The sequence below is a fragment of the Balaenoptera acutorostrata genome, chromosome 9 (assembly GCF_949987535.1).
Source record: "Balaenoptera acutorostrata chromosome 9, mBalAcu1.1, whole genome shotgun sequence".
NCBI lineage: Eukaryota > Metazoa > Chordata > Mammalia > Artiodactyla > Balaenopteridae > Balaenoptera > Balaenoptera acutorostrata.
Genome location: NC_080072.1, coordinates 445,129 through 458,386, shown reverse-complemented (window position 1 = coordinate 458,386; position 13,258 = coordinate 445,129). Strand labels below are relative to the sequence as shown.

At 58.7% G+C, this 13,258-nt stretch overlaps 1 protein-coding gene across 6 annotated transcripts in view; it reads right to left on the bottom strand.

The window, feature by feature from the left end:
* Positions 1-1,407: 1,407 nt before the first annotated feature.
* The window catches only part of PTDSS2 (phosphatidylserine synthase 2), a 29,552-nt gene continuing 17,701 nt past the window's right edge, over positions 1,408-13,258 (bottom strand). For 4 of the 6 annotated variants that reach the window (XM_057553573.1, XM_057553576.1, XM_057553574.1 and 1 more), the window contains 8 exons: positions 4,728-4,862; positions 4,423-4,473; positions 3,523-3,636; positions 3,271-3,389; positions 2,796-2,910; positions 2,566-2,711; positions 2,295-2,480; positions 1,408-2,174 (listed from right to left, as the gene is read on the bottom strand). In XM_057553573.1, coding sequence (XP_057409556.1) covers positions 2,015-2,174; positions 2,295-2,480; positions 2,566-2,711; positions 2,796-2,910; positions 3,271-3,389; positions 3,523-3,636; positions 4,423-4,473; positions 4,728-4,862 — 1,026 coding nt within the window. In that variant the 3' untranslated portion in view covers positions 1,408-2,014. Of the gene's footprint in view, positions 2,175-2,294; positions 2,481-2,565; positions 2,712-2,795; positions 2,911-3,270; positions 3,390-3,522; positions 3,637-4,422; positions 4,474-4,727; positions 4,863-10,556; positions 10,625-13,258 lie in introns of all 6 variants that reach the window. The other 2 variants (XM_057553571.1, XM_057553572.1) reach the window with 1 other exon arrangement.

Sequence of the window (13,258 nt, the reverse complement as noted above, 5' to 3'; positions counted from 1 at the left end):
CTGGGCCTGGTGGCGGGTGTGCCCAGCGGGGCCCTCCGTGGGGGTCCGGTCTGAGCACCCCAGGTGCTGGCGGGGTCCTGCTCCGTGCAGCCTCGGAAGCCACCCATCCTACAGGCCTTCACTGCCTCAGGTCTGCGAGGACGGCGTCCCGCCTGCACTACGGGGCACCAGAATGTGGCCGCTGCCCTCGGGGCCTGGCTCACCTTGGCCAGCAGCGTCGGTCATTGGTTGGCAGCGCGCTCGGACCTCCTGCGTGTGGGCCGGAAACCCCGGCTGGGAGCTCCTCCCAGGGCCGGGCCGGGCCGAGCCTGCCGACGGCTGGCTCCCAAGTGCTCTCCTGGTGGAGGCCGGAGCCCTGTGGACATAAGGGCAGGGTCCACCCCGTCTAGCTGGCCTCGTCTGGCCGTGGGTGGACAGCGTAAGGGTGACCTGCCCTGAGCAGCACAATCAAGGTGTAGACACTGGGCAGCTTTCAAAGGGTCTGGCGCCTGGGCAGTAACTTCCTGCCATCACTACAAAGCCCTTCAAGGTACCCAGGACCCTGGCTTTGTAACACCTTCCCCGGGAAGGGAGCAGGATCTGTGGAGAAGTGGGTGGACCCACCCAGGTCTGGGTGGGAGACGCTCCAGGGGAACCTGCACCCACCTTGGGCCAGAAACCGCTCCCGGGGGCCACGCCTGGGACTGGTGAGCAACACGGGCCTCCAGCCCTGCAGGGAGAGCACAGGCCACAGGAGGGAGGTAGTCTGGGACCAGAGCGACTGTGAACCCCGCGACGCCAAGAACCCCGGGTGGAGGTGGGCGGACAGGACGCTTGGTGCCTCCACACTGGTGGGACGGGCTTCGGCCCTAAACCCAGATCAAAGGTGACACTGGGACGGCAGCAGGTGGGGTGGGGCACACTGAGGAAGCCCATGGAAGCCAGAGGCTGAGAAACTCAGCTCAACAGCACAACGCAAGAGCAGCGGGTGGGGCGGGGGGCACAGGTGCCCCGCCGTCTGTCCTCACAACCGCCCTAGGTTTGAAATTCTCCCCAGAAATAGTTACGGGAAAATAAACTAAGGAAACGAGTCCACCGAGGCCCTGGCGCTCTGAGGAGCCCTGCCCTTGGGGAGGTCGGGAGTGTCACCCTCGCCCGGAAGTCGGGGCGCTTCCCTTCACCCGTGCGTGTGAAGCCTGAGGACGGTGCGCCGTCCCCCATCCCCCGCCCAGAACTAGCTCCCTCAGGCCGGCCCGAGGGGCAGAGGCAGCAGGAGGCGCCCGGGAGGCCGGCGACCCTCGTGCCCGCTGGTCGTCCGCCGGGACAGGCGTCCAGCCCGAGTGGCTCCCAGCTGCCCTCTGGGCAGCACCCGAGGCGGCACAGGGTAGGGCGGGGGTGAGGGGCAGCGAGGAGCCGCGGAGCCGCAGGCCTTCACCGTGGCTTTTATTTGTTCTGTTTGCTCGTGGGGGTGACCTCAACCCTGGGCCACAGAGACCCTCCCTCACGACCCGCCCTCCTGACAGCGGGCACCAGGCCTTGGAATCTCCGACTCGATGTGCGGGCAGCCCCGTCCACGCACCCTCCAGGTTGGAGGGTCAGATAGAGGCTCCCGAGGAAGCGGATCTGCCCTTTCCAGCCACGTCAGGGCGTCCCTGGACGCCTGTCCTTCACACGTGCCGCCAGAAGGTCGTGGGGGACCGGCGGGGCCCAGGGAGCGGACAGGGGCACTGAGACGCTGCTGCCTGGGCCGGGCCATGTGGGCACCAAGGCTCGGGGTGGCCGAGGCGGCGGGCTGACCGCGCAGAAGGGGCACCAGCCAGCCCAGGGCGAGCCCCAGAGCCTCAGGAGCACACGCGCACACACACACGCACCCATATGTGTGCACACGCCACACACACACGCGCCCCACCCCACTGTGCACGCTGGAGAAGAGGGAGATAGAACCTTGAGGGCTGAGGCCCGCTGGAAGGCTCCTGGCGGGAATCCCAGAGGGTGGAGGGCGCCAGGCCTGGGCTCTGCAGGCCCAGCCGCAGCGTCAGTGCGGTGCTGGCACTCCCTCCCTCTCGGCCTCCTCGGGCCCCGCGGGGTCGTCGGGCCCTGGTGGGCGCCCGTCCACGCTGCCGTCCGCCCTGCCCTGGTCGTCCCTGCCCTGCTGCTTCTGCCGCCGCGTCTCCTTGTACCTCAGGGTGATGTCCCTGGGGACAGTGGGGGCTGCGTCACCACCGGCCGGCCCACGGAGGTCCCTGGACGCTGCCCCGCAGGGGAGCTCAGAGCCCGGGGTGGGCAGGCAGGACCGCCGGGGCCACGGCGCTCACCGCAGGAAGAAGCGCCAGACGGTCCAGGTGAGGGCGAGCACGGAGCCGAGCGTCCAGCACTGGGCGATGTAGAAGGGCAGGGACAGCGTGAGCGTGTGCGGGTCGTACTTCACCACGATGAGCAGCTCCGTGACGGTGATGGCCGCCACCAGCCAGGCCTGCTGGCCCAGCTTCTTGTGGAGCTTCCTGCAGAGGGAGGCGGGTGCAGGGGTGAGGCCCGAGAGCGCCCGCGCCCGCCCCTCCGCGGCCCAGGCCCCGCCCCGGCCCTCACGGGTCGTCCATGAAGTCGTAGATCTCCCGCATGGCCACGCCGCCCACATTGACGAAGAAGACCAGCCGCAGGAGGACCAGGTAGTGCTCGGGGGGCAGCCATAGCACGAACTTCAGGTAGAAGGTGTTCAGCTCTGCCAACAGAAACTGGGGCAGAGGAGGGAGGGTGGAGGGCGCCGGGGCCGGGGGCGGGGGGCGGGGGGTGGGGCGGCAGGCGGCCGCGGGCCTTACCACCAGGATGATGCCGCACACGGCCAGCCAGCGGCGCAGGCTGGAGGCCGGCTTCCACTCGAAGCGGACCCAGCTGTAGGGCGTGAACTGGAAGACGATCCTCTGCATCTTGCCCCTGGAACCGCGGCCGTCAGCCCAGGGCAACGCCCGCGGGGCACACCCCGCGCCGCCCACCCCCCGGCCCCCCAGGTCTCTTCCGGGACCGTTTCTCTACTTCTCCACAGAGGGAGGTGGCTGGGAAGGGATGACCCCGCGAAGGGCCAGCAGGGAGGAAGAGGAGCTGGCTGGATGGGGACGGGCTGACGTCCCGGCCGCCACGAGGGCAGCACCCAGGGTCACATCCTGGGTGGGGTTTACAGAGGCGAGATCCTCGCCTGTAGCACCTCACGAAAGGACCTCGGGGGGCGGCGGGGGCCCTGCAGGCCCCACTCTGGGGTCAAGGCCTGCGCGGAGCAGGGCAGCTCTCCAGACGTACTTGTAGGTCGGAATGTTCCAGAGGCCCTGCCACTTGTACGTCTTCAGGGACAGCCACTCGAGGGTCTTCATGCCGCAGTAGATGCCCAGCCCGTTGCAGACGAGCACGTCCATGATCCACTGGGGGCGGGAGCCAGGCGGGAGGGAGGTGGGTGCCACGGATCCCCAGGTCGAACGGCCCTGGCTGAGGGGACCCCGTGCCTCCCGCTGCCCCCACGTGGTGGCCGGCCGGGATGCAGAGGGCGGCACTTACGTGGTCCCACCAGCACTCGCTGAAGTTGGGCAGCTGATGCTCCAGGCTGTATTCCAGGAACTCAAACATCACACTCACGATTGTGCACATCCACCAGTCACGGATCATCAGGGTCTGCGGGCCGCCAGGGCGTCAGCCCCCTGCGCGGGATCCCCCAAGGACAGCCCGCCCCCTACCCCCGCCCCACTGCCCTCCAGTGAGGCGCGGCGGCAGGGCAGCTGTGGCTCGGGCTGCCCCAAGTTAAGACTTTGAGGGTTTCCCTGGTGGCGCAGTGGTTAAGAATCTGCCTGCCAACGCAGGGGACACGGGTTCGAGCCCTGGTCCTGGAAGATCCCACATGCTGCGGAGCAACTAAGCCCGTGCGCCACAGCTACTGAGCCTGCGCTCTAGAGCCTGCGAGCCACAACTACTGAGCCCGCTTGCCACAACTACTGAAGCCTGCGCGCCTAGAGCCCGTGCTCTGCAACAAGAGAAGCCACCGCAACGAGAAGCCCGCGCACGCAACGAAGAGTAGCCCCCGCTCGCCACAACTAGAGAAAGCCCGCGTGCAGCAACGAAGACCCAACGCAGCCAAAAATAAATAAATAAAATAAATAAATTTATTAAAACAAAAAAAAGACTTTGAGGCAACTTGCAGGTATGTGTCGATGACTCGTGTGCCCAGGCCTGAGGGTGCCCAGGGCTGGGTGGGGTGGGGGCCGGGGGCCCCCCGTGGGTCTCTCCCTTTTGCTCTCCGGCGGCCACCGCAACGCCCAGGACACGCAAGGTCGGGTCAGGCCCCCCAGCTCGGCAGCCTGCCTGTCCCACACCGCGGCCGCAACCCACCGCACGGCTGGAAAACGGCCCAGAGTTCAGGGCGGCTCCGAAACCAGGTGCCCCGCCCAAGGAGGAGGTGCCTACCTTCAGGTACCAGCCGATGAAGTGTGCGGGCACGAAGCCGTCCAGCTTGTCCTGTGAGGCACAGAGGCAGGCTTCGCGCTCGGTCTACGTCGTGAGCTGGGAAGGGGCCCCGCCGCAGCCAGAGGCATCCCCGCGTGTGGGTGGCACGGCCCCTGGTACCCTCACCCCCTCCAGTCCAGAGTGACTCGGGTCCCAGAAACATCCACGCCTGGGGCAGCGCCGAGCTTCACGCGTGGGAGGTGGTGCGGCCCCGCCGGGAGGGGCCCCCGCGTCATGAGGCCGGCCGGCCCCCTCCGGGCGCCTACCCAGACGTTGTGGAAGGGGTCGGTCTTGTTGTCTGCATCATAGATGAGGCAGTTTCCCCCGTAGTCCCTCTCCGGCAGCGGGACCCCCAACCTGGGGTCGACGTACTTCAGAAACTGGCGGCCGTCCTGGACGGTCTGCAAGGGCGGCGGCGTGTCAGTGGGGCGGGGTTTGGGGTGCGCAGACAGCACCCACCAACCGCGAGGGGAAGCACTGTCTCAGCATCGCCCCCACTTCGGGCCGGGCAGAGCGGGGCTGTCCCAAGTCCGAGGACGTCCTCACGCCCCCATGGGACCCTAGGACCACGCCATGTGGCGTCGCAGGGGCACCTCCCGTGGGAGGGCGCTCCGATCACCAGTCTCCCCACCTCTCCTCCCTACGTCCAGTTCGGGGTCCAGACCCCACACCGAGGAACAGCGCTGTGGGACACGCTTCTTCACGCGGCGCCCGGACAGCCTCTCCCAGACGCCAACGTTGGCCAAACAGGCCTCCAGCTTCGGCACAAAGTAGGCTTTTGGGGGCGCACCCTGGCAGAAGAGGGCCCCCTCATTCCTCCCTCCAGGCCCCCGCTGGCCGCCAGCTGGGGCCTGTGGTCCACAGGAGGCACCCTGGGATACCCGTCATGAGGACCCTGTCCCCTCGCTCCTGCCCCGAGTACCAGCGAAAGGGCACAGCGGGGAAGAGGCTCCAGGCTGGGGCGACGAGATGCGGTCCGTGGTGTGTGTGGACAGATGACACTCAGACCTGCATCTTGTCACATGACTGAGGTGACACCACGAACAACCGAACCCCCCCCCCCCACGTGTGCCCTGGTAACACAGGATCTGAGGGCCAGACAGCAGGACAGCACCCGACACCGCGGTGTCCCTGAGTCAGGGTGGCCCCACGGGCTCTGCTCCGGAGCCAGGTCATTAGGGGCTCAGACCCCCGGACACTCAACCCTCAGAGAAGTGAAACACAGCACTGTGTCTTCGTCTCAGGGCATCTGAGGGCTGATGGGACCCAAGGAAGTCAGCTCCGGTCCCAGCTGAGAGCTTGTCACCCAAGCCCAGAGGGCCAGACCATGAACCTCCACTCCAGCAAAGGCCAGGGAGGCCGACTGACCCCTCGTGACACGGCTCTGGGAGAGGACAGCAGCCTGGGCAGGAGGGCCTCCCAGAACCAGCCACTTATAAATCTGCAGGCTCACTAGTCAGGACCCACAGGGCTCCGCGCTGCTGGCCGAGAGAGCCCAGATCTTGGTTCCTAAGAGCATTCGTTCTCCAATAAAGGAACCAGGCTCCCTGGAGAAATGGCAGATTCCAGGGCTGGGCAGGGAACCCCCAAGATGGGCCTGGAATGTCTTCTAGCACCAGAAAGGAGGGAGGTGCTCAGAAACCCAAAACAAAACACCAAGAACCCACCACGTACGTGGGGTATGGGAAAGCTCCCAGCAGCCAACTGGAACAATTTGAGCAACGAATCAAGTATTGAATTGTAACCCAAAGTATAACGTAGATACCTACCCACGAGTCTGCACTGATTTAAGAAATGACCGATGTAAGAAAAAAAGAGAAAAAAAAATAGAAAAAAAGAAAAAAAAAAAGAAATGACCGGACACATTAGTGAGTCAGGGAGAAGAGACAAACCTCCCACGCAGAAGGTTTCCCGTCGGATTATGGAGCTGCTCTCCGCCTGCTGCACAGGGGGGCCTCCCTCCTGAGGGCGAGGCGTGGAGGGGACCCGACAGACACACCTCTGCCAGGGGGTCGGGGTCACCACCGATGGTCAGAATCATGTGTCAAATCACGACAGAAACACCAGACAAACCCCCAGCAACCCTGATACCAAAATCAGAAAAAGACATGCCAGGCAAACTACAGAGAATGTCTCTTATGAATATGGATGCAACAATCCTCAACAGAATACGAGCAAAGTGAATCCAGCAGTATATACAAAAAGTCATACACCACGACCAAGTGGGCTTTATCCCAGGAATGCTAAGCTGGTTCAAAATGAGAAAATGAATCAACACAAAACATCATGTTAATAAAGGGAAAAAACCACATGATCATCTCATTTGATGCAGAAAAAGCATCCAACCAACAAAATCTAATACCCTCTCATGAAAAAAACACTCAACAAATTAGGAAGAGTGGAACTTCCTCCATTGACAAGGGGCATCTGGTGAGGGCTGAGGGCTCCCTGCTAAGAAGTGGGGGACAGTGTGAGGCCAGAGATGGACAGACAGACACTCAGGTTGGAAAGGAAGAAGTGAACTCCCCCTATTCCTGCACAGAGACCCCCTCAGGAACCCCCCGAACAGCAGCAGAGCTGTGGGAACAAATGAGCAGGTACAGAGGGCCCAGACCGACAGAGCAAGCGGGCTGCACTTCCAGACGCCAGGGCCCAGCAGACCAACACGAGATCAAGACAGTCCCACTCAGGACAGCACCAGAAAGAGTGAGATACTTAGGAATACATTTAACAAAGGAAGTGCAAAACATATACTCCGAAAACCACAAAATGTTGCTGAGAGAAATGAAAGACCCACGTAAGGGGAGGGTCCTGTGCTGCAGAGGAGGGGAAAATCTGAAAGAAAGTGTGGGTTTTAGTTAATAATGATTAATTGTAACAAACACATCATATTAGTGTAAGATGTTCATAACAGGAAAAACTGGGTGAAGAAACTCTCTGCACTAACTTCACAATCCTGTAAATCTGTCTTAAAATAAAAAGTTTATTTTAAATAAATAAAACAAAACATGAACCATTAAAAAAAATCAATCAGAACAAAAGCTGGTCTCCCAAAAAGACATACAAACACCCAACAAGCACATGAAACGATGTTCAGCATCACTAACAATCAGGGAAATGCAAATCAAAACCACATGAGAGGACCTCCCTGGTGGTGCAGCGGTTAAGAATCCGCCTGCCAACGCAGGGGACACGGGTTTGAGCCCTGGTCCGGGAAGATACCACATGCCGCGGAACAACTAAGCCCGTGCACCACAACTACTGAGCCTGCGCTCTAGAGCCCGCAAGCCACAACTACTGAGCCCGTGTGTCACAACTACTGAGCCTGCGTGCCTACAGCCCGTGCTCCGCAGCAAGAGAAGCCGCAGCAAGAGAAGCCGCCGCAATGAGAAGCCTGCGCACCACCAACGAAGAGTAGCCCCCGCTCGCCACAACCAGAGAAAGCCCGCTCGCAACAACAAAGACCCAACGCAGCCAAAAATAAATAAATAAATTTATTAAAAAAAAAAAAAAAAGAAAAACCACGAGATATTTTACCAGTTCACCACCCCGCCTCCCCCCAAAAAAGGAAAATAACAAGTGTTGGTGAGAATACGGAGAAATTGGAAGCCTGTGCACTGTTGGAGGGACTGTAAAATGAGTACAGCCGCTGTGGAGAATAGTCTGGCAGCTCCTCTAAAGGTTAAACAGAATTACTCAGCAATCCTACTTGTAGGCGTGTCCTCAAAGGAATGGAAAGCAGCGACTGGAACAGATACTCACACACCCACGTTCACAGTCACCAAAGGGTGGAGGCAACCCGAGTGTCCGTCCATTTGAGTGGATACACAAAATGTGGTTTAAACACACAACGGAACACTACTCAGCCTTAAAAAGGAAGGAAACTGTGACACAGGCTACACAGGGTGAACCTTGAGGACATTACACTCAGTGAAATAATCCAGTCACAGGAGGACAAATGCTGTCTGATTCCACTCCCAGGAGGTCCCTGGAGGAGTCAGATCCATAGAGACAGAAAGTAGACGGTGGGGCCCGGGGTGGGGGAGGGGAGGGGAGTGAGTGTTCATGGGGACAGAGCGTCCGTTTGGGAAGACGGAACGTTCCGGGGATGATGGTGGGGAAGGTAACACGACCGTGTGCATGTGCTTCGTGCCCCGCCCTGTGCGCCTAGAAGTGGCTGAGACGGTAAATTTTATGTTACCTGTTTTTTACTGTAGTTAAAAAATACTTTTAATTAAATACACTGCAATAAAACCAAAACAATTGCACAGAATTCTACATACACACGTGTGTGTGCACACATGCGTGTAAAACTGAACTGTGACAAACTCTGTGGAGTGCATTGATATCAATTTCCTGGTTTGATCCTGTCTTATATATACATATATATATATTTTTTAAAATTAAAGTATAGTTGACTTACAATATTGTGTTAGTTTCAGGTACACATACTGTCCTACATTTGTGCAAAATATTGAGGACCTGGGTGAAGGAACACAGGACCTACCTGTACAATTTGTTCACAACTTCCTGTGAATCTACAATCATTCCAAAACAAAATGTAAAAAGAAATTCAACGTGAATAAGCAATCTCAGTGTAAAATATAAAACCAGGTAGGTTTTAAAAGAAAGTATAGGAGAAAATCTTAATAAATTGATGTTGGACAAAGAAGTCTTAGACATGACATCAAAAACACAAAAAGAAAAGACACAAGGACCGCCACTGTTAAAGAACGAAGGCCCAGCACATCCAGCAAAGGACCTTGTAACCAGGACTACATAAAAAGCTGTCATAACTCAACACTACAAAAACAAACCACCCGATTTTTAAAAAGGGCAAAAAATAAACACTTCACCAGGGAGGATGTGTGTTTCACGGCTCATGAAGGCAGGAGAAGTTGGTCAACATCATCAGCCACTCTAGCAATGCAGTGAAATCCATAAGACACTGGCTAAAATAAAAGATCCTGGTGATGGCCAGTACTGCCAAGGTGAGAGAGGGTGCTGGCGGGACACAGCTGCCCTGGGACTGAGACACCTATAACCTATGACGCAGGAGTCCCTCCCGAGTGTTCACCCTCAAGAAATGAAAGCTCAGGTCCACACAAGAGCCTGTACCTGAGGCTCAGAGCAGCTCCACGCACGTCTGCCCCAAACCAGACACAACCCCAGTGACTGGACAGATGGCGGTCCCTCCACCAGGAGCCCCATCCACGATAAAGAGGACCGGCTGTAGGTGCTCACGGCTTGGGTGAGTTTCAGAGGCAGTGAAGGCCACGCTCTGCACAACTCCACTCACACGAGACTTTCCAAGAGACAAATGGCAGGGATGCAGGGACAGAAGGTGCCTGCGAGGCCACTGCGAGGCCAGGGTCACAGAGGTGGCACCCGAGGGGGCCCGGGGCTCTATGCCTAACTGTGGTGTCCACACAAACACAAACAGGTGTTACAGCTCCCAGGCCTGCACACCTACCCGAAATGCAAACCTTCCCACGTGATGATAAATCACGCAGCTATCGCTGACTGCTTTGAGATTGTGAATACTGGAGACCACCCTCAAAGGCGAGCTCGGTAAGTCCAGCAGAACAGGAGTATTAGTCAGACGGACGTTAGCGGCAACAAATCCTGATCCAAGATTTACTGAGGAGCTAAGTTTCCAACCTCCAACCCAACCCCCTTGCAGAACGTGCGCCAGAAGGGAGAAAAGCACACAAAGCCACAGCTGGTCACCCGCAAAACCAGAAACGAGGCCCATGGCGACTGGCCCCGGGCCCACTGCCCACACTCAGAGCGCCTGTGCTGCGGGGTCAGGCGTGCCCCCTGCGAGGGCTCAGCCCTGCTCAGATCCGGAGCGCCCGCCAGGCGTCCACGTCTGAACCCATCGTCCCCCGGCCACGCGGCAGCTGCGCCCAGAGGTCCAGGCCCGCTGAGAACGGAGACTCTGCCGCAGGCGATGGCTGGCGCCTTCCCACCCCTACGGCCCCTGCCCCCTTCGGGTGGGGTCCAGCCTCCTACCAGAGCCCTGGGGGCCAATGTGCAGAGCGTTCTGTGCCACCTCCACTTTCACAGTTCACCCAACCAAGAGACCCGCTTACCTGGAAGAGTATAAAGATGAGAACCAGCTCGTAGACCACACTGACGCAGAGCCAAAACCTCCAGTAGGCTGTACAGACACGGAGAACACAGAGGCATCAGGGGGCGCCGCCCTGCGGCCCGCGGCCCCGCCCCACACAGCTCCCGCACGCGCGGCCTCTGCTCGGGGCCCTCAGGTCCCTGGTAGAGACTTCAGAAGCAAGATCTAACTCAGGGCTGGGCACAGTTTCCCTCTGACTGTTCTTCCTCCTTCTCTTCCGTTCCCATCCCTAATCTTTCCCGCAGCACAGAAGGCCCGCAAACCACCAGATACGAGCAGTGACAGCAAACATCCTTGTCTTGTGTTTCCTAGGGATGCGTCTAACCTTCGTCATTAAGTAAGTTTGCAGGGTTTTGGTGGATACCTTTCGTCACATTAAGAGAACCTTTTAATTCCAGTATGCTGTGTTTCTATCATGAATGAGTACAAAACTTTATTCTTCTGCATTTACGAGGATCAATTTTTTTCTTTAGTGTTAATGTGATGAATGAAATTAACACATTTCCCAACATTAAACCATCTCTGAATTCCTGGGAGGACGATTTGTTTCAGGAAACTGTCTTAAGTTTCAGTCAGCACTTTTGCCCCTCCGGTGACCACACGTGGCGGTTCTATATTATATACTTTAAAGTTGCTGAGAGAGTTGATCTTAAATGTTCTCACCATAAAAAAAAAAAAAAGTTGAGATTACATGAGATGACAGAGGGGTTTAACTAACCATACTGGAGTACGCAATACACATGTATCAAATCATCACACAGTACACCTTAAGCTTATGTTACACGTGTCAATCCTATCTCAATAAAGCTGGAAAAAAGAACGAACGTGTCCCTCAGAACCCCTTTCACTGGCCGAGACTCCTCTCTCTCACCATCTGCTATCCATACTCTCAAGTCCCTGGGGGATGAGATGACAGGAAGGGGAAGGTCTAAAACTGTCCTAAAAGCCAACGGTAATGTCTATCTTCCAAGAATCTTCAGAATCCTGTTTAATAAATGCCTAAGGGGACTTCCCTGGTGGCGCAGTGGTAAAGAATCTGCCTGTCAATGCAGGGGACATGGGTTCAATCCCTGGTCCCGAAAGATCCCACATGCCGCGGAGCAACTAAGCCCGTGCGCCACAACTACTGAGCCTGCGCTCTAGAGCCTGCGAGCCACAACTACTGAAGCCTGCCCGCCCCAGAGCCCACGCACCACAAATACTGAGCCCACGTGCCGCAACTACTGAAGCCCGTGGACCACAACTACTAAAGCCCGCGTGCCTAGAGCCCGTGCTCTGCAACGAGAAGCCCGCGCGCCGCAATGAAGAGTAGCCCCCGCTCGCTGCAACTAGAGAAAGCCCGTGCGCAGCAACGAAGACCCAACGCAGCTAAAAAACAAACAAATAAATAATAAATAAAATAATAAAATAAACAAATAATAAGATATCTGCTTCCCCTATGCTTATGTCTGTAAAGAAAAAAAAAAACCACCAGCCTACTTTTAAAAGCTAATTCACCTTGAATTAAAAAAATAAGCCGTGCTCACAAACTGGAGACACAAGGTTTGGCCACGGCTATTCCACAGCTATTCCAGGTCATCTGTGACAGCGCCACGTGCCCTCCCGCCCCCGCTTCGGTGGGGACCCAGGGCACAGACAGCCGGGCAGGCGAGAGGGAGAGGTGCGGGGCCTGTTGTGCCGGAGGAGCGTGAGAAGTGTGCAGACGCCCGGCTCTGGGGCCGCCCGGCACCCTCAGGGCTGGGGCCTAGCCCACTCGCCGGGGGAAAACCGCCCCGGAGACTGACGAGAATCCAACCTCGCACGGGCAGGAAATACAAACGTGGTGAATTCTTGGGCAGGTGGGCTAACGTGTTCTGAGACAACGGACGTAAACAGCTGAGGTGACAGACTTATTCTTCGTGCCCTTGAAGACAGGAGAAACCTGGAGGATTCTCCCTGGTTCGAGGCTGCAGTAGCAGGTCGAGGGCTGTGGAGCAGGGACTTGGGGCGGCCGAGCGTAGCTGCCCGGCTGCGGGGACGGCCGCCTCCTCCCACGAAGGCTGCGCCGTCCCTCCCCTGGCCGCCCCCACTCGGCTCAGACAGGCAGCCAGCTCAGACTCCCACCACGAGCGCCCCGTAGCGCCCACCAGGACCCAGGCCTGCCCCCCGCCAGTGGCCAGCGGGCCCTCGTCCCTCCCCAGGGCCCGGGTCCCCGCACCCCAGCCCGGCTCCGGCTCTCCGCGAGCCCCCGCAGAGGCTCCTGATGACAGCCGCCCCGCTCCCAGACCCACGCTCGGAGCGCCGTCCTGAGCGTCAGCTCCGGGCGGCTCAGCAGCACCTGCGACGTCCTCGTCTACTCCAGCTTCTGCAGGGAGCCATGCACGAAGGCGCGGGGGCCTCTTTAGTGGCAGCCCCAGTCGGAGCCGCAGCCAACTCGTTTCCAAATAAAGCAACGCCCCACACAGGTCGGCTGTCTGCTCCCCCAGTGGCGGCCTGAGCCAGGCCCGGAGGGCGGGAGGCACGCGGACCCCGGGCGCCTCCTCTGTGGAGTCCGTTCCTGCCAGCGAGCACACGTGGCCCGATTTGAGAGGCTGAGGACTTGCTGCCAACTACCAGGTGAACACGCCGTCCGGACGGTGCTCCTGGGCAGGTCCCCACGTGAACTAAGCCAAGACTGGCAGGGAA